Raw genomic sequence first — 23,877 nt, forward strand, 5'->3', positions numbered from 1 at the left:
CTTCTATCTTTTCCCTTAGGCCAAGCTTGGGAACAGCTCTGTGAGCCCCAATGTGGGGCATCTCATCTTGAAATATCTGTGCCCTGCTGTCCGGGATATCCTGAGTGATGGGCTCAAGGCTTATGTCCTGGATATGATCATTGGCCAGAGGAGGAACATCCCCTGGAGTGTGGTGGAGGCATCCACTCAGCTGGGTATGGAGACAGGGCTATGATCCCCTTTGTTCCTCAGCACTGCTGTGCTGTACCTGGGGAGGTGCTGGGGAAACTTGACGACACCCCAAATTATAACTACCCACAGCACAATTCCGTGTACTTGCTGATTCTGAACCAAGGGTTGTAGTCCCCTCTGAAGTAAGGGACACGTCCCTGGGGTACTTGCATGCACTGAAACTATCTCAATGTTTTGAAGTGACAATCTGTGACAGACTGCGATGCATCTCCCTTGTGGAGTCCAGCTGTTGGAATAGAGTGAATTTGTCCTGCTCATCAGCAGAGGAGAAATGCCTGAGGCAGCAGGGGCACCCAAGCCCTTTCTCCCTTTCCCTGAATGCTTCTTCCTATGGTTCCATTTTGACTTTGCTGTTCAAAACTAATCCCACCATTGTGCTTATGTCCATAGGCCCCTCCACCAAGTTGCTGCACAGCCTCTACAGCAAGATCAGCCAGTACACGGAGCTGACCAACCACACCATGAGGTTCAATGCATTCATCTTTGGCCTTCTCAAGTAAGCAGACTCCTATGACTGCATGTCATTCTCTGAGGCTGGCAGCAAGTGTTGCACCTCACCCCCACACAAGTGCAATTGCCAGTATAAATATTTTTTTTTAAAATTGGAAGTGGATCCCCAACTGTGTGTGGAAGAATGAAGAAGCCATGAGTCTGAGGGAACTCCAGAGGGATCAAAACCTACCCCTCCACCAGGCCAGGACTGAGAGGGGCTGGCTGCAGACCACCGAAAAACAATCTCAACTTGTTTTAGCCCCAAAGCATTAGATAGGAGAAATCTTTCTGTCTGGTTTCATGTAGGAGTGGAGATAATGTATGCAATTTAAATTACTCATGAAAATTCCTGTGTTGCTGCTTCCCAGGGTTGCAGTGAATCCCAGTATGTGAGGCTGAAACAGAAGTTTTCCTGGTCCAGGACTGATCCTTTCAGTCTGGAGAGCAGTGGAAATACTCAGTGCTAAACAGCAAGTTGACAGTGATGTTCCCTGTGTTGGGATGAGTGATGTTAGGATACTATTTCCCTGCTCCACTCCAGTGGTCAGTAGGAGCTGACACTGGCAATGGAGTCCCCAAGATTCCCAAATGTTGGGAGACTGCTCAGTTATGCTCTGCTCACCATGTGAAGGGTGGCCCAACTCTTCTCTGTAGACATTGAATGCCAGCATTTTGGGGGCTAAACCTGAAGCAGTGGTTTCATGTTTGTAGATAATTTGTCTTTTCCATATGAGCCCTGCTCAGCAAAGCTAAGTTTTGCCAAGGACAAAGGCACTAGATGGGGAAACTTGCTGGAAATGTGTCTATTAGGGCCCATTGCACAATGCCTCATTTTAGAGTAAAAAGGGAAGGATGGCTCCTTGACATGCTAGGTGGCTGTGGTCAAAGCATGCTGATCAGTGTAAGCCACTGTCTTTTCCTAGGTCTTGAGGTTCACAGGGCTATGCTATATAAATGCCCTTTTCCAGCCACATTTCTCGTAGAACAGCAAGGATGGAGAGGGTGAGGGGATTTTAACTGCTTCTTATCTGCTTGTTTTTCCTTCCTGCAGCATCCGGTCCTCGGAGTTCTGGTTCAACCACCTCTACAACCATGAAGGTAAGAGCTTGAGTCCTGTGTGGGCTGGAGTGGACACCCTATTCTGCATGATGTGAGCTCAAATCTAAGTTCTAGCGCTCCTTTTTTTCCCTGGTGATCATTCAGCCTATATTGCTCTCTTCTGCTCTGAGCTGAAGGAATAGACTGTGCCCAACCCCAATGTACAAGTTGTTGGAGGGCTGTTCAACTACAGGGAGGGAGGTGGAAGTTGTAGCCCCATGCAGGTCCATGCACCTGAGTCTGGTCAACCATGTCCTTCCCAGTTGCAGCCAGTACCCAGCCAGTACCACCTCCAATGCAGACCTCTCCATCTGCCCTCATGGGATTTGGTGCCTGTGTGCAGATCTGACCCTCCTTAAATTTCTTTATTTTTTTGCAAATTTCTGCCCAGCACCTAGGAGTCTGGGATGGCTGGAAGTGTAAACACTTGGCTGAAAAACTTCAAGCATGGGAATGGAAAGGAACAGATGAACAAAGAACAGATTTTACCAGTTGTGTGGAGTATTGTTGTTGTTTGTTTGTTTGTTTGTTTTTTAACTAGAAATGTATCTAGAGTGTGTAGATACCCAGCAGCTCTGACCAAGCTGCCTGAATCTAGAAGCAGCATGAGTTAAGTGCTAAGTGCATAGTGAGACAGAGATGCCCTTAACATGCTTGATGCACTGTGAATACTGCAGGCTCAAGTCTAGAGCCCCTTGAACTGCAAAAAGAGTCCAGCCTAGTGTCTTCTGGCAGGCTTAAGGGATGCTCACATTGCCAACTGAGTGTGTACAGTCAGCACTTCTCTCTGGAAGAGCCAGGAGAGCAGACATACCTTTGTACTCAGAAGTGGGGCAAGAGACACCACTGTTTTTCTGAAGCAGAGAAGAACCCTTACAGATCCTTTTGTTCAGTCTTTTTTCAAGCCAAAATTAAGAGATGAAAGGGTGAGAAATAGCTAAGGGTCTCTGGAGACTGAAGGGTGAGCAGAGCAGTAGGAGACAAGGTGCAAGTCGTGTCTGTGGTATAAGTTTGTTATCCCACTGGGGCCCAATGACCACAAGCCCTATGTTCAACTCTGTGGTGGAGAGGTGGTCAATTGTGGTACAGATATGGCCAAATAAAGTGTAAACTGAATGCTGCAAGTGGAAAGAGGTAATTGATTTTCTGTTAGGACCCACAATTCAACCCAGACAGTTCCTGATACTTTCCTGCTGTTGGGAACTGGTATTGGCTTGGTTCTTGCAGCTCCCTATTCATATCTGGGAAGCGGAAGAAGAGAATCTTAACATGTGTCAGCCCTCTTTGATGTTCTTTATTCATACCCATACCCACAGCATTTGTGATAGATTTTTTTTCTGGTGGATAATCTGACAGGCAGATCCTGTCAAAGTTCAGGCTGCAAGCAGAATGGGAAGCAACACCTGGGCCCTTGGTCTGCTCACAGAACATCTGGTGCTCCCTGACTAGTGGTGCAGTGCTGAACCTCATGCTGCAACCACAGCTGTGACCAGAAACTGGTGTTCAGACTCCTTTCTCCATAGTTTCAGTAGTTCTGTGGTAGCCTGGCAGTGGGCAAAGGTGGTGAGGGCCTCTGATCTAATCACTGTCTCCTGTCCTGCAGATATCATCCTGGCACACTACCAGCCAGTGGGCTTCTTGTGCCTGTCTCACAGTGTGTGTCAGCCCCTTTTTGAGGAGCTTCTGCTACTGCTCCAGCCTCTCTCTCTGCTGCCCTTCAACCTAGACCTCCTTTTTGAGCACCACCTGATGCAGATGGGCAAGGAACAGCAACAGCAAAAGGAGCTGCTGCGCGTGAAACAGGACCTGCTGCTTTCTGCACACTCCACCCTGCAGCTGATGCGGACACGAGGCAGCAGTGAGGATCCTGACGGCTGCAGCACTGCTCCCGAGGCGTGTAAAGCAGGTGCCACAGATGGGGACCTGTCACCAGGCCACAGCCCTGACCAAGTTGCAAGGGAGAGAGTCAAGGGGGTGGGGGCCTCCTGTGGAAATGGCGACAGGGAGGAAGAGAGGACGGTGGGAGACAGCACCTGGGAGGGGAAGAAAGACAAGCAGGCAGGCTGGTGGTACCAACTCATGCAGAGCTCCCAGATTTACATTGAGGGCTCAGCCGAAGGCGCCAAGCTTGTTTGCTACGAAAAGAAGAAGGCTTTGAGTGCTGTGCCCAGGTCAACTGAGACTCACAAGCCACCACCCCGTGAAGGGGTGGTGGAGGGCGCAGAGGCCTGCCCCGTTGCGGAGGGCACTTTGGAGGAGAGGCCTAAGGCTGCCAGCAGGCCAAGCCCCGAGGCTCTGGTAGAGCCCCCGAAAAAGCCCCATCAAGCACCAGACAGTGAAGAGGCCAAGGAACGAAGCTGGCCCTTCTGGATGGGCAGCCCCCCAGATTCGGTGCTTACAGAGCTGAAGCGCAGCAAGGAGAAGGAGGCTGGGATTCAGCAAAGACTGGAGGCAGCAGCAGCAGCAGCCCCTTGGGAGCAGAGCAGCACCAATGCATCGGGAGGCAGCCAGCCCATCAAGTGGGGACACTTGTTTGGGTCCAGGAAGGTGCAAAAAGAGCCCAGACAGCCCAACAGGTAGGGACATGAAAGGCTTAGGGCCAGGGACGGCTAGTTAACCTGGGATTGCCGCGGTGCAGGTGGGAATCAGGCCATAGCCTTGTCCTTTGCTACACTACAGCAGTACATCAGCCCTGTCTGCCTTCATTCCACCTACACCACTGCTCCCTACTGCTCTCACCCTTTGTCTCTCCAATTCTTCCTGACCTTGACCACTGCCTAGACTCCTAAGCCCCTCTCTGGGGCAAGGGAGAAGAGGCCTTTAGTAGGGTTGCTCCATCCCCATCATCACCTTATCCCTCCCAAAAGCAGACACAGCCCATGAGGAGGAGGTATGAAGTTACCCGGTGTACCTGGGGTGTGTACACAGGGAATGAACTTGCCATGGAGCAGCTGGCCCCTTTCTCTAGGCACAGTTCCCTGCCACTGCTTGTTTCTGTCTCCCTCTCGTAGGTTGCCCTCTAGCTGGCTGAGCTTGGACAGGTCTGTGTTCCAGCTGGTGGCCCAGACGGTCGGGGCAAGCATGTGGCGAGAAGCAGCCCCTGAGCTGGAGTCCCAACGGATGGACCCACCAGAAGCATCACCTGAGCAACGGCCAGCTTGGGGGCTGTCTCCTAACCCTCCCTGGTGAGCAGTGCCACGTGGCCATCCCACGGGGGCCCGGGATGTAGTGGGCTGGGGCTGGTGCTGCTTTGCCTATTGAGATATGTCTGGCCCCTTTTGCACTCATGGACCAGGAACAGTTTAGTAAAGCAGTTTGCACTCCTGTCCACCCCAACTCTGCAACCTGCAGACCAGGGGGCAAGGGGAAGGCTTTTGTAGGCCCTGTGACAAAGCAGTCCTGGGGAGTCTGGCTGGGGAGGAGGCAGATGAATGGCTTCGCTTGCTCCTCGGTGACTGCAGAGGCCCTGGGCTGCAGTGGGGTAAGTGCCCTGTGGTGGACTAACCCTTTCTCCCCTCCTTCTGCCTGCAGTGAAGTGAAAGCTCTTTGCCATCACATTGCCACTGAGGCAGGACAGCTGAGCTTCAACAAAGGGGACATCCTGCAGGTCGTTTCCAAGGTGGACGGTGACTGGCTGCAGTGCAGCCTCGACTCTGAGAGGGGACTGGTGCCCATCATGTATGTCACCCACCCAGAAGATGAGGACTATTGATGTGGCTGGGAGGCTCGGCACAGTACCGTGAGCTGCTGAGGCTCCTCTGGGGGAAGCCCACCCTGCCAGAGGAAGACACAGCTTCTTGCTAGTTTCTTACCCTTCTTGCCATTGCAGAATACAGTAACTGTGGGTGATTCCTTCCTGTTCCTCCTCGTGCAGCTGCCAAAGGCTTCCTCAGCCCGTGGGGCCTCCTGCCAGCTGCATCCCATGTTGCCAGGCATCGCCGTGCATGCAGCCACACCAGGGACTGTCTGAGCCTCCTACACCTCATGCCATCTCCAGCATCCATAGGCCATGAACTTGTACATAGCAGGAATTCAAGCAGTCCCTGCCGGAGCAGGCACTGCCCCTCTGCCCAGCTCTGCGCCATGCTGAAGGGTGCAGGATGTCGGCTGTCCCCTTCCTAGGAGCAACAGTGCAGCCTGTAGCCTTCAGCATATGTGGCATCATCAGCTACAGAGGTGGGAGCGCTATGTGTTGGCAAGGTCTCTGCAAGGCTCTCCCATGTTGGTGGGTTGTGTTGTGGCTTGAGGGGACCATAAGGTAGGCTCCCCCAGTCTCGAACAGCCCTGTCCTAACCGATATTAATGATGTGTCATGTATTGTACCATACCAAGAGCTCATGTCACGTGGCTCAGGCATGGCTAGGTGCCTCCCTGGGGGACTGCCACAGTGCAGGGCTTTGTGCTGTACCTGGCTGTGGCTAGGGGAAGGGGAAAGGGTATGTGTGTGTGTGTGGGGCAAGGCGTTGTGTGGGGTTGTGAGGAAGACGTGTGAATGTTCAGTATTGTGTAGGAGATGGGTGTCCCCCATGCCCTCCATGCTGGTCAGGGAGCCAGTGCCTGGATGTCCTGGGATGCTCAGTGGAGAGAGGGGCACTTGGAGGGGAGGGGGTGAAGATGGGTCCCTGATGGGGCTAGGGATACTCTTTGTTGAAGGGAGCAGTGCTCCCGGTAGGCAGAGCAGGACGGGTGCTCCCAGAGGGAGCAGGGGAGAGAGGGTGGGAGGGACGGTGTTCCCCATGGCGTAGGGTCTTGCCCAGCAGTGAGGTGGGGTGGGGGGGACCCATAATTGTGTACAAGCACAAAGGGCTGCTGGGGGGCCTGGGGTCCTTGGCAGAGCCAATGCAAATCAACCCCTTCCTTGTCGTGTTCATGCTGCCCGCTGGTGGGGAACAGTGTTAGTGAAAGGCCATGCCAGTATTTGGTGCCTTGGCCAGGTTAACGCTGTTCGTGGTGTCATGCCTGGGCTGGCTTTCCCGTGGCAAGGGACCCTGCTCTTGCAAGGTTACCTCCTGCTTGTACATCACTTAGTGGACGTTGCACCATATTTAATTTGTATTCCCCAGTTAGAACGAGGTGTCTCGCCTTTATTTATTTCTTTATTTATGATGCATATTAATAAAAAAGGTGCTGATTGAGCTCCCATCTGGTATGCAGCCTTGTGATTTCAGCCCCTCCCTGGGGAGGGCCCAGGAGGTACCTGTGCTGGATCACCACGTTGGAGGTTTCATCCTGTCTCCAGCCACAGCCAACACCAGCCCTTGAGAGACACACAGATTGCCCCCAGTTATCCTTGGGTCATCACAGACCACACAAGAGGGAGGCTTTGGTCCCCAACCCACCCAAAATAACAGATCCAGTCCCCATATCATCCAGGTGAAGTGCAGAACCAGAGATTCTTTCCCCACCCCTACGGTCTATTCACAGACCCCATCAGGATGTGGCTGCCTCTGCCTGAGTATTTCCTTTCTCTGCTCCCCTGAATGACCCAGTGTGTTTTTGTCTTCTTCCAGCTCTGGCAGTGCTAGCCCAGCAGTGCTGTACAGAGCGGGAGACCCTGTCAGCTCTCAGGGCAAGGAAGAGGAACTGGCCCTAAGGAGCACCACTCCTGATCTTGCCATAAACCTGTCACCATCTGGGATATTTTGTTCATGCTGAAAATGAATTGCTTTGACTTGTTGGTTCAGGCTGAGCTATGTCACATAATCTGACTGTGGTATCTTTCACTGGGTAGGACTGGGGTGACCCACCCTGGAGACTGCAGTATCCCCTCAAGGGAGGTTCCTGCTGCAAGATGAAGCATTACTGCACCAGGACACAGCCCTAGGTAAAGCAAGAAGGGCTGCAAACACCCTTCCATCTTGCATCACACGGCAGGCAGCATCGTTTGGAGTTGCTCATCTTTATTCCTTTTGCATGCTTGGGGGGGGGGCAATCAGGTTTAAGGAGAAGCTCAAACTATGTCCTACCAGGATTATTAGTCTGGCATCTGCTTCTTGAGGGTGCTCGGTCGCAGGGCGTTGTGAGTAAGGTGACCATAAGTATGACCAAACTGGAACTTGTAACCTGTGGCAGCAAGGAGGAAATCCTGAGTAGTGTTGGATGGGAGGCAGTGAGGAGAATGTGCTGAGCATGGGCCATGGGGCTGAGAGCCAGAGCCTGGGACAATCTGGCTGTGAGACTTTCTGGCTATGGACCACCTCACACTTAAGGGCTCTGGGGCATTTGAAATTAGACCAGCCACAGCACAGGATCTGGGGATCCTGGAGGAATGATCCCTGAGAACCCTTTCATCCCTTTCCTGTACACCCAGGTAGCTCCAGGGAGAAGAGAAAAAAAACATTAGAAGCTCCAGCTTTGTGTATGAGGATATCACATTGGAGTTTGAGACTGTGGTCTGCAGCAGTGAAATTCAAAAACTCATGAATAAAAAAAAAATCACAGCCAGAATCCCAGAATGGTTGAGGTTGGAAAGGACTGCTAGAGATCATCTAGTCCAAGTAGGGACACCTAGAGCACATGGCACAGGGTGGCATACAGGTGGATTTTGAAGATCTCCAGAGAAGGAGACTCCACAACCTCTCTGGGCAGCCTGTTCCAGGGCTCTGTCACCCTCACAGGAAAGACGTTCTTCCTCACATGGAGATGGAACTTCCTGTGTTTCAACTTGTACCCATTACCTCTTGTCCTGTCATTGGCCATTGCTGAGAAGAGTTTGGCCCCATCTTCTTTACATTCTCCCCTCAGATATTTTTACATATTTGTATATTTATAAAGCAACACAACCTCCTGTCCCAATCTAGGGAGGCACAAAATGGCCATGGCTTGCACGTGGGCTGCTTTGGCCCTTCAGAGGGCTGCTGTGGACAGACCTGCTGAGAAATGGCATAGGGTCAGACTGCTCTTTCCATCTGTGCAGGTAGGCCAAAAAGGGGAAGGGGATTGTGTGCTCCCATGTGGGAGCGCTGAGTCAGGTGTGCGGCAGGAGAGGCTATGTCCATCAGCCTGCACACTGTTACCAGACACACCAAGTGCCAGCTTGCCCACGCTTACAGCGCTGGGGTGCTTGCTGCTGAGGCTGCCTCACGTGTGGTGGGCCACAGTTGAATGATTAGAGCATGAGAGGCTGGATTTGGAGTTGCAGCCAGAGGGTTTCTTGCCCTTGTGGTCCTTCCATGCCTGAACACTCTAACTAGATTTAGAAGAGCATACTGGGGTGGAAACTAGATTCTCTGGAGGGAAGGTATATGTCCATGGCTGTTTGCTGTTGGACACTCACCTGGGACATAGCCTGCGTAGTGAGGTAGTAGGCCTGTCTCCATTGGGTAGGTTTTTTCCCTGGGGTGGGAGGATGGTGCTGCCTTCCTTGGTCTCACTCCTGCCACCTTTCTTCAGGGCCATGTGGCTAAACTCCATCAGGGCCCGGTTGGTGGTAATCGGGTAGCTTTTCCCGATCAGGAACCGGGCGCGGGGCACAAAGCCCATGAAGCCTGCACCAGTGACAGGACATGTCCTGTAACAAGGCCAGCACTGGCTGCAAGCAGCCCTCAGGAGGCTTGGTACCCCCAAGCCACCCAGGGGACAGCTGAGGGGCTGTCCTGGACCCTTCCCATGCCCACCCAGCACCCCCTCCAAACACGCACTCCTAGGGTGTTGCCTCAAAGGGGATATGCAGAGGCCGTCAGGGAGGACAGCATCCCTTTCCCATCCCCGCTGGCAGCCCTGTCCTTGCAGCCTCACCTAAGATGAAATATTTCTGGGGGTCATCATCCTCCATGGAGTAGGGGGAGCGCTGTGGCTGATAGTCATGCAGCCATGCATGCGGGACAGAGGCTGCCAACACTGCTGCTGCTGGCGCTGGGTGGCCCTGGTGGCAGCCTGGTCCTGAGGTCTCAGCTGAGGGGTCCTGAAGGGGACATGGAGCTGGGATTGCCATGGGGGCAGGCTCAGCTGGGCAAGGAGCCCCTGGTGCTGCCATGCCCTGGAGCAGGCCCTAATCTGGGGAAGGTGGCTCAGCCAGTGCAGGGAGCTCAGCATTCCCTCAGTGGGGACCTGGTGGCAGAAAGGTGGGTGCTGTGACATGCAGGTGGATATAGCAGGAAGGATGGGTGCTGGCTGCTGACCCCAGGGTGCTGGCTGCTGACCCCAGCACACATGCCCACCCCTCAGTGTGGCCATGAAGCACTGTGTGCTGGGGACACAGAGCAAGGTCGGGGACAGCCCCGGACCCATGGTGAGATGCCCACTCTCTCCAGCCTGTCTCACGTCACGCTCCTGCGCGAGGTCCTGCGGCAACGGCTGCGTCTTCAGCCAGGCCTGCTCCCTGCCGGCAGCTCTCAGCCTTTGCTTAGCAAAGTCGCTCTTGGCCTCCTTGTAGATCTCGGAGAAGGTCTTGGCAAAGAAGTGCTGGTTTCTGGAGATGAATCCTGAGAGCAGAACATCTGACACACAGGAAGCAAAGAAGAGCCCACCTGCATGGTATGGGGCCTGACCAAGGCAGGGGGCAGGGCTGTGATAGACAGAGGTGGGGGAGGTAAAGGCATGGGGTGAGAACATGGCTTTGAGGGTGCTGGGGAGGGCAGAGGCACATGCCAGAAGAACACGTGCCAGCTCAGAGGGGAAGACCTGCTAGTGATCGAGGTCCTGAGGGATCTTCTCTGCACACCCTCTGGTCTGCCCTGGGAAACCATCTCATGACTCCTGCTGGGCTTCGCAAGGGCAAGCGACTGGGATGCTACTACAGGTAGGTGGGTGCTGCAGATCATCTCCTGGTGCTACGATGGCCTCCTCATACCTGTATACCCAGGGATGATGATGGAGCTCAGGGGCTGGGTGCCTGCCTCCCCACAGGCTCCCGGCTCTCCCGGCAGGTCTGGGGGCTCAGTGCCTCGGCAGGACCAGTGCGTCGGAAGCAGCACCAGCTGGCTGGGGCGCGGGACCTCCGTACTGCTCAGGAGCTACAACGTCTGCTGCCCGTAAGTCTTCCCCATGCTGAACTTATAGTGAGGGCAGTAGCCAGTGTAGCTGCCACGGCAAAGTGAAGGCAGGCCCAAGGTTGGGAGAGTTGCAGGAGCAGAGCTGAGTCCCAGCACTGTAGCATAGCCAAGCTCGCCCTGCCACTTCACGTGAGCTGCTGTGCTGCAACTGCGAGTGTGTGTGCCCGGTGCTCATCCTTGGACAGGCAGGGAGAGCTGGGATGGGGATGAATATGGAGAAGGACATGCAGGGAGAGATGGGATGGGGATGCACATTTGGACAGGACAGGCAGAGAGAGCTAGGATGGAGTTGTACATTTATGCAGGAGAAGCAGAGATAGATGGGATGGGGATGTACATGAAGCAGGACAGGCAAGGAGAGCTGGGATGCAGATGCGCAGGGGCGCAGGATCCTCCCAAGCACAGGGGAGTATCCACACCTATGGATCAACCTCCCCATTTTGGGACATACTGGAAGTCACAGAGTGCATCTCCACATAGCCAATCTCTCCCACCTGAAGCTAACAGACTGTGGGACATGCACTGCAGTTGGGCAGCACAGACCAGCTCTCCCAGACAGCCACTAAGAGAGTGTGTGCACCTCTAACCTTGCTTGTCCTCCATCCTGGCCACCAGGACCTGCCCCAGCTGCTCGCACCCACAGGAGCATCCTGTTTCACACGGAAACATGCATGTCCCCATGGGACATGGGACCTGATCAGTGTCTATAAGTACCTCAAGGGAGGCAGTGAAGAGGATGGTGCTGGCCTCTTTTCAGTGGTGGCCACTGACAGAACTAGAGGTAATGGCCACAAACTGAAGCACCAAAAGTTCCACATGAACTTAAGGGAAAAATGGACCTGCAGGTTCCCGCACGCCTGCCAGCACATGTGGGCCATGTGCCGTCTGGCCTGGCCTTCCTCCCCACTCTGTGAAGCTGAGGAGGTCACAGGAGAGGAGATGCTACAGGGACAGAAGGGAACATTTACCTGCCCCCTTCTGCAGCCCTTCACTGTTTACAGTGTCACCATCTCCTTGCCCCCCAGCACAGTCCTGTACACACGGCTGGTCAAGACAGAGGGAATGGGTATGCGCCTGCATGAATGTCATATAAATGTTCTCTTCCCTCTGCAGCTCAGCCTGAGCATCTGCCCTCTGCTGTGATGGTCCTGGGATCAGGGGCACTTGGAGCCAGTGGGCAGGGGTTGTGAAGGGCCATAGAGCAGAGCACATGTCCTCCTCATAGTCATCTTCTCTGTCAATTTACTGCTGTTCCTGGAGCTGCAGCAGTCTTTTGGGAGAGCTTGGGGAGTCAGTTTTGAGACTATGTCCTGGGCCAGGAGCTGCCTGCACCCTGCTCTGGGCTTAGCCCCATTCTCCAGCTCCATGTGCGACTACATCCTTCTGTGGTTTCAGTGCCGGACAAACCAGAGGATTTGGTTTTGGATCACTACACCGGGTTGCTGAAGTGGAAGGCGCTGCCCTCCTGCAAAGGGGAGATCCTTGGATACAAGGTACCAGGGTACCACGGCCTCACAGGGGATCTCCCTCACCTCTCCAGGGATGTCCTACCAGCGCAGCTTTAGACATACAAACTGGGGAGTTCTGCTCCCCAGCAGCTCTCTGTCCTTCCTCTAGCTCTCACAGCCAGGAGAGCACATGATGGCAGCTTCCTTGAATCCGAGCAGGTGACGGTGAACGCATCTGTCACTCAGTACCTGCTACCTCGTCAGAGACCTGGCAGCAAATACACTGTGGAAATCCAGGGCCTGACAGCAGCTGGTGCTGGGGATGCATCAATCCTGGAATTTCAAACATACATCTTGGGTAACTCAACATACATCTCGGGTAATTAAACCAAGAGGTACAGTCCTGCTTCAACTGAGTGCATCTTCTGGCCCCCCAGAGCCAATGCATCATCTCTTGTTTGTGAGAGCAGAGCTGGCCCAACTCCTCCACCTAATTCAGACAAAAAGTGAGAGCACAGCAGACAGACAGGAGGAACAGTTCAGCATCCTTTTATATGAACCAGGAGCTATAGCTGCAGAGCTGGGAACTCATGCCTACAAGGCTTTTCCTTACATCTAACATGTAACTTCTGCAGGAACAAATGGTGTTTCTTACCTTATGGCCCCCGAATAACACAAATCCCACCATAAAAACCGCCAGTCCCTGCATCAATATATGCTGGTAGCTTGGGGCTCAATAGTGCTGAGGCTGCTGAGACAGAAAGGCTGTGCATCTCATCTGGATCCTGGGTTGAAAGAGCTTCCAGTTCCTCCAGTCTTCTATGGGACGTGGGTCAACTCCCCCTGCTCTGGAGACCCCTTTTCCTGTTAACTGGAAGACCTGAAGGCAGGGCCTGGCCCTACCTCACTACCTGCCCCTTGCAGCATCCAGGATGGTAGAAAACACGCAGTGTGTGCACACATGTGCACACACCCAGTGCCAAGAGTGGGGGCCCTCCAGGACCCTCGCCCCAGGCTGTGACACCCATCCCGAGCTATGTGTTAGTTACAGGACAAGCCCTGGCTCCATGGCCTTGGATTGTGGTCACACTGATTGCTGCACTCTCAGCACTCGTCCTCCTGTGTGCAGGGATCCTGTGGTTTGTGCTGTCCAGGTGAGCATCTGGGGGGCCTGAATCACCTCTCTGTTGCTGCCTTGTGTGTTGGGGGGCAGATGGGGCTGGTGAGGGTCCTCTCCCCTGCTGTTCCCACCCTCTGGGTCGTGTGGATGCAGACGGGTAGTCCTACCCTGGCTTTGCTGTAGGGCTCCAGCCTGGGACTTGCAAGCATCTTCCTTAGGGCTGGGGCAGGGGCTGTGGGATTCCTGAAGGCCAGTGGTCATGCTGTGAGCAAGCCAGATAAGGGCAGAAGGGCGCCAGACCTAGATGAAAGGGCAGAAGGGCGCCAGGCCTAGCTGAAAGGGTGGAAGGACTGCTGACTAAGAGATAAGGAGATCTTGTGGAGAGTCAGATAAGGAGGCAAAGAGTTGAGACAAACAAGTAGAGGGGGACGGTCGTTAAATGTGAGGACACGTGGGCACTGTTAGTTAGCCTCTGTTAGTTAGCCTATCACACTGTATAGTTAGATGCATGGACGCGGGGTCTTGACCAATCATTGTAAAGAAGCGCTCGCATGTACGGGGAAATCTTGCATAGAATTTCGTTGACGCAAATAAGAGCTAACCTATCCTGAGCTCAAGCTTTGCAATATGCATGAACCTAATTAAGCTATGTATAAAAGTGCACACTGAGTGTTCAATAAACGAGTCTTGTCGATGACCATATGGTGTCGCAGTCTCCCTTTCTCCTACAAATGGTGACCCCGACGTGATGCAACGAAGGGCAATCCTCTCTCGGACAGAAAAGAAATCGGGAGAAGGACGCACCACGGTGGAGAAAGTAGGAGTTGGGTCCTCTGCAGCCAGGACGGTGCAAATCCGCCGAGCAAACGCTGGAAGGACGGCACCCCCGAAGATCATATAGATGGTTTCGGGCCATACGTGCCATCGGAGCCTGGAGAGCTGCAACAGCGCGCTGACGTCAGGAATGGATAGGCAAGTGGCGTATGAATTATTTACCCGTACCTTACAACAATGTAACGTACAGGGAATTGACTTAAAGAAAGAATTACCGGGATTGTTAGCATGGAGGTACGCGAAGAGTTGCTTTATTGTCCCACATACAGTGCATGAATTATCGGAGTGGCGAAAACTGGGTGATAAGCTATGGGATGCAATGTTAGATGATGATAAGACCATGGTGAAGCAGGGATTGTGGAAGTCCTACGGAAATTTGGTGAATAGGCTTGTGCAATCCCTGGAGCAAGCTACTGATGAACAGGCCCTCTGCAAGCTTTTGATCTGGTGCAGAGAGAATGGGTTCAAAGCCGAGCCCCACCTAGTATTCAAATCCGATGTGAAAGCAAAAAGCAAAGTGGCCGCCGGAGTCACGGCAGCCTTTGCAAGCACTTCAGGACCGGGACCGCCACGCCACCGACAACCGCTGGTGTCTGGAGATCCATCGCCAAAACCCCCCGACCTGCACCTGCAGCACCTGCACCATCTGCGCCCCCACTTCCGGACCCCCTGTCGAGCCTGAGGAACAGCCCGGCTGGGTCCAGGACTTGTTGAATCGCCTTGAAAAATTAGAGAAGGGGGCCGGGGAAGAGAAGGCGAATGAGATCAAGGAGACTGACGTTGCTGAGGGCTTGACAACAGCCAGGGGGGAGGTGCAGGGGAATTTGATCTGTCTTTTAAAGTGGGGGTTGAAGAATTGTAATGCTTTAAGTGAGGACAGAAACCGTTATTAGGGCTATTATTTCTGTTTGCTATGTTCGTCTTTATTATGTGTTGTGTCCTTTGTATAATGATGCTGACACGAGGTATGGTTGAAAGGAGGAAATTTGTATGATCTGTAGAGTCATAATGGGATCTTGAGAAAGAAGATGTTTGCCTGCCCGGGAACTGCAAACATCCACTAAACTAGTTTGAAGGTCAAACACCCAAGAGGAAGATGAGAAAGGCAGGACCCTCAGACTGACGGCTGGGACCACTTACTGATATGCGCATTTGCGCACCCAGGAGGGAAGGTTATGTGACTGAAGGCGGAGTTTGTCCGCCCCCCAGTCTGCCTGCTGGCACGTACTGGCCCTACGTGGCAGGATGCACCGGGCTTAAACAGACAGTGCAGAGAGAGGGGGGGGGTGAGACTCCTAATACTGAGATCCACGTTGTCTCCGCGGGGACGCCCGCCGAGTTAGGAGCCTGTCAGCAACCCTCTAATCTGCCAACTCGAGAAGATGTTCAGTCTCAGTATCCTGCCGACAAGTATTACCTCAAGAGTAGTTATTCATACATTGCTTATTAAAGATGCTTTCACCTGAATAGAGGCTCGCAGTAGCCACATTGTTTTGGGTGATTATTGCCAAATCCCAAGCCCATTCGCACCTAATTGGCGACAAGGATCGGCTTTGGCAATTGAGACAGTGGAACTCACTAGTGAAGTGCACAGCTACGTGAGGTCGTGCCACTCGACAGAAACTATGTTTTTGCTGTTTGTATGTGTAGTCTTTAGATCTTTATTGTATAATATATATCAGCAGAGAGGACTGATTAAGTCCTATTATTAGCACACGGTCATGGTTGCGAGGAACTAGAGGGAATGTGCTGTATGAACCTTTCTGATCATTCAAATTCCATACATAAGCAATTGGAACAATTGCATGAATTGACTACACATTTACAGCACGATACAGGATTCGGCCTTGACAACTGGATAAAAGGTCTCGGTTTGGGCCCATGGCTAACATCAATTGTGCAACACTTAATTACCATAGGGATTGTGTTTATTGCAATTTTGCTTCTTGTACCATGTATCTTTAAATGCTTGCAAAAACATGCTTACGCGAATAGTTAATCAAGAGTGGAATACAAGCTTAGTAGCCCAAAAAGAAAACGGGGGAAGTGTAGAGAGCATTGTTCAAACCTGGTTAATGGAAAAAGGACATAGCCAGGCAGAGCTGATACGGAGGGCTTAAGTAAGACAAAGGACAGAGTTTCCTTGAGATAAAGAAGTTGATGCAGCTGCACAAAACAAAGGCAAACAGGAACCGGTTTGATACCGGAAGAATGAAGAACCAAAAGCTGAAATACTGGCTACAAAACAAAAACAAAAACAAAAACAAAAACAAAAAACAAAAAAAAAGAGGGGGAGAATTGGGAATTTTTTAAATTTTTTGATTTATAGATATTGGAACCAGATGGGTGCCAGCGAAATGGGTGAGACCTTGGCTGGAAGCAAACGCGCCTAGATCAGATGTAGCAGGCAAGCAACCAGTACCCTAGCTGTGGAAAGTGTGAGCCTGCAGAAGGAAAACATGGGAGGAAGAAGTGTTACTGTTGTTATTAGCTGTATGTTGTAGCTTTTAGGAGGTAGTATTGCTTTTAACGCTATTATAGGGGTTAATGCTGCTTTTAGCGCTAATGGATATGTTATGCTTTTTAGGCAGATTGTTAATTATAACCAAATCAAGAGTTGTTGGCTTTGTGGAACAGCAGATCAACTCGATGCACCGGTGTTAGGTATTAAGTGTTGGGATGGTGTTGTTGATCCTATGTTGCATTCTACTAGTTGTGCCTTGCTTATTGAAATGTGTATCAAATATGATTGAGAATGCTGTAAAGAAGGTTTGGCTGGCTACAATCACTGAGCAAAACGGGTTTGATGATTCCACTAATCTTGTGCATTTTGGTGGTCGTTCCCTGCCTGATTAAGTGTCTGAGACAGACGGTAGACAAGGCGATCAAAGACATATTTTGGGTGAACCATCAAGAATCCTGGCTTGCTCAAAAACAAGAAGGGGGAATTGTGGGATTCCTGAAGGCCAGTGGTCATGCTGTGAGCAAGCCAGATAAGGGCAGAAGGGCGCCAGACCTAGATGAAAGGGCAGAAGGGCGCCAGGCCTAGCTGAAAGGGTGGAAGGACTGCTGACTAAGAGATAAGGAGATCTTGTGGAGAGTCAGATAAGGAGGCAAAGAGTTGAGACAAACAAGTAGAGGGGGACGGTCGTTAAATGTGAGGACACGTGGGCACTGTTAGTTAGCCTCTGTTAGTTAGCCTATCACACTGTATAGTTAGATGCATGGACGCGGGGTCTTGACCAATCATTGTAAAGAAGCGCTCACATGTACGGGGAAATCTTGCATAGAATTTCGTTGACGCAAATAAGAGCTAACCTATCCTGAGCTCAAGCTTTGCAATATGCATGAACCTAATTAAGCTATGTATAAAAGTGCACACTGAGTGTTCAATAAACGAGTCTTGTCGATGACCATATGGTGTCGCAGTCTCCCTTTCTCCTACAAGGGGCCATGGGCACTGAGGGACCGTCTTCCTTGTGGTTCTTCCTGCAACTGCTGCTGTCACCCGAGGAGCTGGTGGGCAACTCCTCTGGAAGTTCATGGGAGGCCAAAAGCAGTGGGGTATAAAGCCCTCCATCCCTCTGTTTTGGGGGTGGGCAGGGCTCTTGGCCATGTCAGCCTTGCCCCTCTCAGGATTGCCTTTGTCTTCCCAGGAAAAAGGTGGCCTTGATTGGCCAAGCCAAGGAGGAGCTTTACACAGGTAAGAGCCAGATGACTCCTTGGGGCCACCATTGCAGAGATGGCTGCGGTGCTGAGGTGGGCAGTAGGTGGTCTCCAGGATGTCCTGACCTTTGGCAGAAATATCTGCCCATCCTCCTCCATCCCGCGGTAGCTGCAGGGAGTCTGGCTGGTACTGGCCGACCTACCAGAGCAGTGTGCCCTATATCTGCCCTGTGACTTTCCCCTCCCCGCAAAGAGCTCCTGCCCAGTTGTCTTCTTGCTGGGGTCGTTAGTAGTGCCAGAGAGACCTGGTATCTCCTGGCCATGTTTGCCCTGCCTGGGGAAGCAGCACCTCTGCTCTGCCCTGCATGTGCCTGCGCCACAGACTGTGTCAGCTGCCACGGCTTCTCCCTACCTGGATTTGCCCTGTTCCTTCTCCTCCCATCCCTCAAGCTGTTCATTCCCCTCCAACAGAGCTCCAGCCCTATGAAAACTTGGACTCTTACTCTGTGATCAAGAACTGTCCTCTGGCAGATAATGATGCAGATAGGACCCAGAGTGCCCTACCTGTCTCCCCACATACCTGCAGGAGAAGGTGAAGAGGGATCCTGCCTTGACATGCCCCGTGTTTGCTCCAGCTCTCTGATCCTGTGGACAGTCAAGATGACTGTCCCTGCTGGGCCCTAGGCTGCAGCTAAGCAGGGCTGCAGGCACATCTCCCCAGCCTGGCACAGTGGCAGGGACAAGCAAAGAGGAGCACCCAAAGGCGAGACTCGTCTCTTGCCCTTTGCAGGGCCCCAGGGCTGTGGGCAAGGCACAAGGGGGTCACTCACCCATGTGGTGAGGAAAGCTCTGCTGGGAAGGATTGCAGGAGGGACAGGCCCCAGGGACTGGCTGCCCTGACCTGTGCTGAGGGCACATGGCAGCCTCTGCCCTGGTGCTGCTGGTCTCTGCAGGTGAACATGATGAGGCTAAAGAGCTGTCACTCTGTCTATATCCTCTGCCAGAGGAGATGAGAAGAACAGGGCAGCATCAGAAAAGATGAGGAAGATGATGTCAGCTCAGTGCTGATGGCAGCCGTCTCCCCATACCCTGCTGTGACTGCGGTCTTTTCACCCTGTGAAGCTGAAGAGGTCACGGGAGGGGAGATTCTACAGGGTCAGAAGGGAACATTTACCTGCCCCCTTCTGCAGCCCTTCACTGTTTACAGTGTCACCGTCTACTTGCCCCCCAGCACGGTCCTATTCACATGGCAATTTCAAATGAAGGAAACTGGTATGTGTCCAAGGGCATGTGCAGCAAGGACAGGACAGGTGGGGTGGGACCTGCTAAATGCAATCCCTCTGCAGCTCAACACAGGCATCTACATCCTGCAGTGATGGTCCTGGGATTGGGGCTTGCAAGGATCTGGGATAGGGGTTGTGCAGGGCACTAGAGCAGGGCACAGGCCCTCCTCACCCACCCCAGCACCCTGCTGCTGCAGCAGGACAGATGCCCTTTTGGATGCCAAAGCCTGCATGGGGGGCCGGCTGCAGACTGTGTCCCGGGCCAGGAGTCTCCTGCACCCTCCTCTGGGCTCATCCCCGTTCCCCAGCCCTGTGCATGACTCCGTCCTCCCTTGCTTCTAGTGCCGGACAAACCACAGAATCTGTCACTGGATACCAGCACTGGGTTGCTCAGGTGGCGCGCGCTGCCCTCCTGCAAAGGGGAGATCCTTGGATACCAGCCTCATAGCAGGGATCTGGGCTGAGAGGGAACCATGAAACACAAGAAAATGGCCTTGTCAAGGTAATTTCATTTGTTGACTGGCCCTCAGCAATACTTGGGAGCTTTTTGACCTCAGGGACCTACATTAAGGGGCATCAAGAGACACACGCATATGTGGATTTCTCTCCAGTCTTATGGCTGTGGCCCAGATTCCCAGGGCTTCCCATGTAGTGGCCCTGGGTGCAAACAGACAGAGCTGGTCTGGGCTGTGCAGCTGACCCGTGTGTCCATGCAGGAGCAGTGCACCTTCTTGTATGAGGTGTTGCTCGAAGGCCTGCTCTGCGGCAGTACCAGGGTCCCCATGGAGAGTATCATCAGCCACATCAGCCGCCTATGAGAAGCTGAGGCCCAGAGGCAGAACATGCTCGAGAAGGAGTTCAAGGTACTACGGGATCTCATTCTGGGGCAAGCTGTAGGGATCACAGATGTTACTTTGGGTGACTGTAAGGCAAGTCTCATCTTTACTAGGGGGATTTCAGCATAGGGCTCTCCTGCAGAGCTTGCTGATTGCTGGGCAGAGCCTCTCCCTCTGCATGTCTCCATGTCCTGAGGTGGGGTTGGTGAGCTGCCAGGCTCATGTCTTTGAAGCTGTGCCAAGGGTGGCTGCAAATGCAGCTCCTTTTGTTCTCGCTTCCTTTATCGCAAAGGAAAGTGCTGATTGGGCTGGTCTCTGGTATCAAGACCCACCTTTCTGCTCCCCTTCAGCAGTGGGAGGAAGATGAGGGATGCATTTGTTTGGGGACAGAGAAACAGGGAGAGAGGTGCTGATAGGCCAGAATGGTCTCCATCATGGGTGACTCTTGACAACCCTGTTTTCTCTCTTGCCCCATCTGGTGTACCTCCAGCCCTGACCAACATGCACACTCTTTTGATTCTTCCAGGACCATGCCAAAGGTCTCGGTGGGATCAAAGCCTCCAACTGACACCAGACCATCCAATCTACAGAAAGAATGAAGAAGTCAGTCTGAGGTGCCCCTGGGACCTCCTCCCAGCCTTCTTCCATGTCAAATGTTCAGAGTGCCCCGTCCATGAGCTACCTTGGATCTGTTAACAGATACGTGTGGTTGGGGAGAACAAGCACTGGTGACTGGATCCAAATTCAGACAGCCGTGGAGTGCACTGGTAAGTGGGTCAGCAGGAGGTGCCTCCTCTGGAGCCCCCTAGTCAACTCCTGCCCCCTTCATTTCTCTCTTAGCTTCCAAATTCACCACTGTGTGCAGACATTCACTCTTGGGTTGTGATCAGGATCCCTCAGCTGGGCCTGTGATGCTATCTGCCCACATGCCCTACCATGATCTCCAGCGACGTCCCTTTTCAAACCGATTTTGCAAATCCCAGCAGCTGGGACCAGTGGACACCCTCACAGCATGGCAGTGGGCCATGGCTCCACCCTGGCTCTTGAGTGCCAGGGTTTGTTAGCTGTGGCTTGGTGCTGAGCTCACGCCCTGTGCCTTTAGCTGGCTGGCACTGACACCCATCTCTTGCAAAGGGCTGTTGTGGGACAGTCTCTGGATTTTCCCACTGGGATTTCCCTCCTGTGCTATGCCTTGGATCCAGGGGAATCTCAGTCTTGTGTATGGAAACATGGCTGCTGGCTGGCCCAGTTCCTCCAAATGCCTTGCTTCAGCTATTCCCACATCCATCACCATTGTCACGCCTGAGCACACACCTGTGTCCTGGGTCACTGGTTTGGCAGGCTGAGGCATGGCTGGAGTGGACAAGAGTGGTGTGAAAGGAGGAATGGCAACATGTGTTTGGGCCAATGGGGCCACCTGCTGAGGGTGACCATTCGAGGGAGAGCAGGGAGAAGAGCAGGGAGCAAGGATGTGTGGAGCCAGGACGAGGAGAGGGGACAAGGAGCAGGGTGATGTCAGGGGAAAGGGGCAGGGGCTGCGGTAAAACAGAGGACCTGAACAGACAAGGCCCCATGTCCCAGGTGCATGGGGGCATGGGCAGGATGGGAGCAATAGAGGGACAGAGTGGGTCAGTAAATGGGCAGCAGCAGGTGTGCGTTATCTCTGTGGAGGTGAGTGACAAGGCATGTGGGCAGGGAACATCTCCTAAACCTTAAGGAGTGGGGACAAGTCATGGCTGGAGAGAGGTGCAGTCCAACAGGAGTGGCTGTGCCCTATGGACGTGAGGGGCAGGATGGCCTGGGGCCCAGCTCCGGCACGAGGAAACAGCAGCCTGTGCTGGGTGGGTGTGCTGGCAGAAGAGGATGTCCCCTGCTTGGTACTGATGGCAGCCAGCTCCCCAGGCCCTCCTATGACTGTGACCAGCCCTGAGAGCCCTCATCTAGTTCAGCAGAGCAAGAGGAAAACAGAAGGCCAGGGAAAGGCTGTGTTTGATGTTCCCTGGACGCTCTACCTTGCCCCATACTTCACTTACTGATGTAACACCTCACATATTTTGATGAGACTTCTTCTGTTAACAGATCCAGAGTAGTCCATGGACTGGGCAGCTTCTGAACATGTAACTTGGGAGAAGTCTGGAAGGAGACTCTGGGGGCAGCTCAGACTGATGACTTCATATTTTCTGTAGAATGGTGCCAGCTGGAGTCTTCCATCCCAGGGCGACTGTTCGCAGGCTTCTGACAGAGGCAAAAGAAGCTGCATGTTGTCCAGGTGGTCACCCATGATGGAGTCCAGCCCCGCAAAGGGAGAGGGGAAGGTAACACATCCCTTGGTCTTAAGGACAAGACATCCCAGGGAGGCCTGCTGGGATGTGGCTCTCCTTGTGCATGTGAAGCAAGACTGACCTCTCATCCATGACCTTCTGTGCTCTGCCCTTGTGTGCATGGACACCCTTAGTCCTCCACCACATCCCACAGGAAAGAGAGTCCAGAGAGAATCACCCTGGCAAGAGCAGGTCCCCTCTCTCCCCTCATTTTGACTGGACTCCAGTACTGCTGTCCCCCTGTAGCTGCCCAGGTGTGAGAATGGCTGAGGGATGTGGGGCTAGCTGAAAAAAGGACAGTGGCAGCAACAGTGACAGCCAGCAGCTGCAATCCCATGGGGTATACCCTTATGCTGCCTGCCTATGGGGAAGTTGTCTCCTGTACCCCGGCTGGCCTCTTCTGACAGCGTGCACAGGAAACACAGCAGCAGCGGGGGCCTGTGGCATGCCTGGCACTCTGGTGAGTGACATCACAGCTGGCCACCACAGGTCAAGACTGAGAGGGAACTCAGGAGAGCTGCTACTGCTGCATCATTTACTAGTGCACACCCATGGTCCTCCTAGTACGGATTCAGCCACCTGTGCTGATCCTCTCCCAACCTGCATCTCCATATACTGGCTTTCCAGCACTCAGTTACACTAATTCTTTTGCACATTCGTCCTGAGTGAATGATGGCTCTAGATCTCCAAGGCAGGTCAGTGTCTGTTCTTAATGGCTTCTGTTTTCTTTCTTCCTTTCTTCCTTTCTTTCTCTTTTCCTGCCCTAGGATCCCAGAGACATGAGGCTGTGCTTACCCTCGCATATAGCAGACCCATTCCACAAGGTCTGGCTCCTGCTCAAACCACCCATGGGCTCCTAGGACTGGGTATCACCTCCCCTTATTCCCCTGCCATCCCCTGCCTAGGAAGGGCAACAGCCCCACATGTGGGCTCGTTGAAAGGACTCTATAGGGGCCACAGGGTCTGGCCTGACTCCCCAGAGCATGGGACACGAGGAACACCACGCACTCAGCATACTCACGGAGGCAGGAGATATTCCAGTCTGCCCTGTTGTCCTTCATCTCTGTGCAGGTGGCTGCAGTGTATGATGCGCATGGACTCCGGTATAATGAACCAAAGACATTTTATTAAGCATCAGATACAACTTATATACTGTACTAAACCAGATATACTTCCTTATTTGCCAAAAGCACGTGAAGCGCAGTTGCTAATTAAGCCAATAGTATAAAGAATTACGTGCGCCTCCACATCTCCCCCTTCTTTATTTAACTGTTGTATTGCCGTAGCTGTTTTTATTTGAGCAGCCATAACTTGATTAAACAATCGATCAATCAATCATTGAACACATGATAAGAAACAAGGCAGACACACTAACACTAAACAAAATACAGTTAGTACAATAATCAGAAACTTTACAACTTGCGTTGCCCACGATCCAAATTGTCTTAACCAGGTAAATATTCCTAATGGGTCCCAGTTCTGATTGACCTAGAGCTGGCTGTTTAATTCTTTTCATTCTTGGATGTTCCTATGGATAGATACTAAATGGTCAGAT

At 52.8% G+C, this 23,877-nt stretch overlaps 2 protein-coding genes and 1 pseudogene across 3 annotated transcripts in view; 2 read left to right on the top strand and 1 right to left on the bottom strand.

Annotated features, from left to right (window-relative positions):
- The window catches only part of LOC104575843 (AP-4 complex accessory subunit RUSC2), a 57,733-nt gene extending 51,649 nt beyond the window's left edge, over positions 1–6,084 (top strand). For both annotated transcript variants that reach the window (XM_088539027.1, XM_088539026.1), the window contains 6 exons: positions 20–194; positions 622–727; positions 1,775–1,821; positions 3,425–4,397; positions 4,833–5,006; positions 5,353–6,084. In XM_088539027.1, coding sequence (XP_088395153.1) covers positions 20–194; positions 622–727; positions 1,775–1,821; positions 3,425–4,397; positions 4,833–5,006; positions 5,353–5,533 — 1,656 coding nt within the window. In that variant the 3' untranslated portion in view covers positions 5,534–6,084. The remainder of the gene's footprint in view (positions 1–19; positions 195–621; positions 728–1,774; positions 1,822–3,424; positions 4,398–4,832; positions 5,007–5,352) is intronic.
- Positions 6,085–7,795: 1,711 nt separating this feature from the next.
- Positions 7,796–11,253, bottom strand: LOC104574750 (ciliary microtubule inner protein 2B-like; annotated as a pseudogene).
- Positions 11,254–11,630: 377 nt separating this feature from the next.
- Positions 11,631–18,478, top strand: LOC148590460 (uncharacterized). Its single transcript, XM_088539022.1, has 6 exons — positions 11,631–11,880; positions 12,210–12,307; positions 12,413–12,620; positions 13,314–13,416; positions 17,873–17,919; positions 18,354–18,478. Exons 1-6 carry the CDS (start codon positions 11,631–11,633, stop codon positions 18,476–18,478), a joined length of 831 nt encoding a protein of 276 aa, XP_088395148.1.
- The last annotated feature ends 5,399 nt before the right edge of the window (positions 18,479–23,877 follow it).

This window comes from Tinamus guttatus, unplaced genomic scaffold (assembly GCF_059628265.1).
Source record: "Tinamus guttatus ecotype Peru unplaced genomic scaffold, ASM5962826v1 Tinamus_guttatus_pri_ptg001327l, whole genome shotgun sequence".
NCBI lineage: Eukaryota > Metazoa > Chordata > Aves > Tinamiformes > Tinamidae > Tinamus > Tinamus guttatus.

Excerpts from the sequence above, each read along its gene's own strand:
- LOC148590460 (XM_088539022.1), top strand. The coding sequence starts at position 11,631 with ATGAACTTAAGGGAAAAATGGACCTGCAGGTTCCCGCACGCCTGCCAG. Across the intron at positions 12,621-13,313 it reads ATTTCAAACATACATCTTGG|GACAAGCCCTGGCTCCATGG; the intron begins GTAACTCAACAT and ends TGTTAGTTACAG. Across the intron at positions 17,920-18,353 it reads CAAGGAGGAGCTTTACACAG|AGCTCCAGCCCTATGAAAAC; the intron begins GTAAGAGCCAGA and ends CCCCTCCAACAG.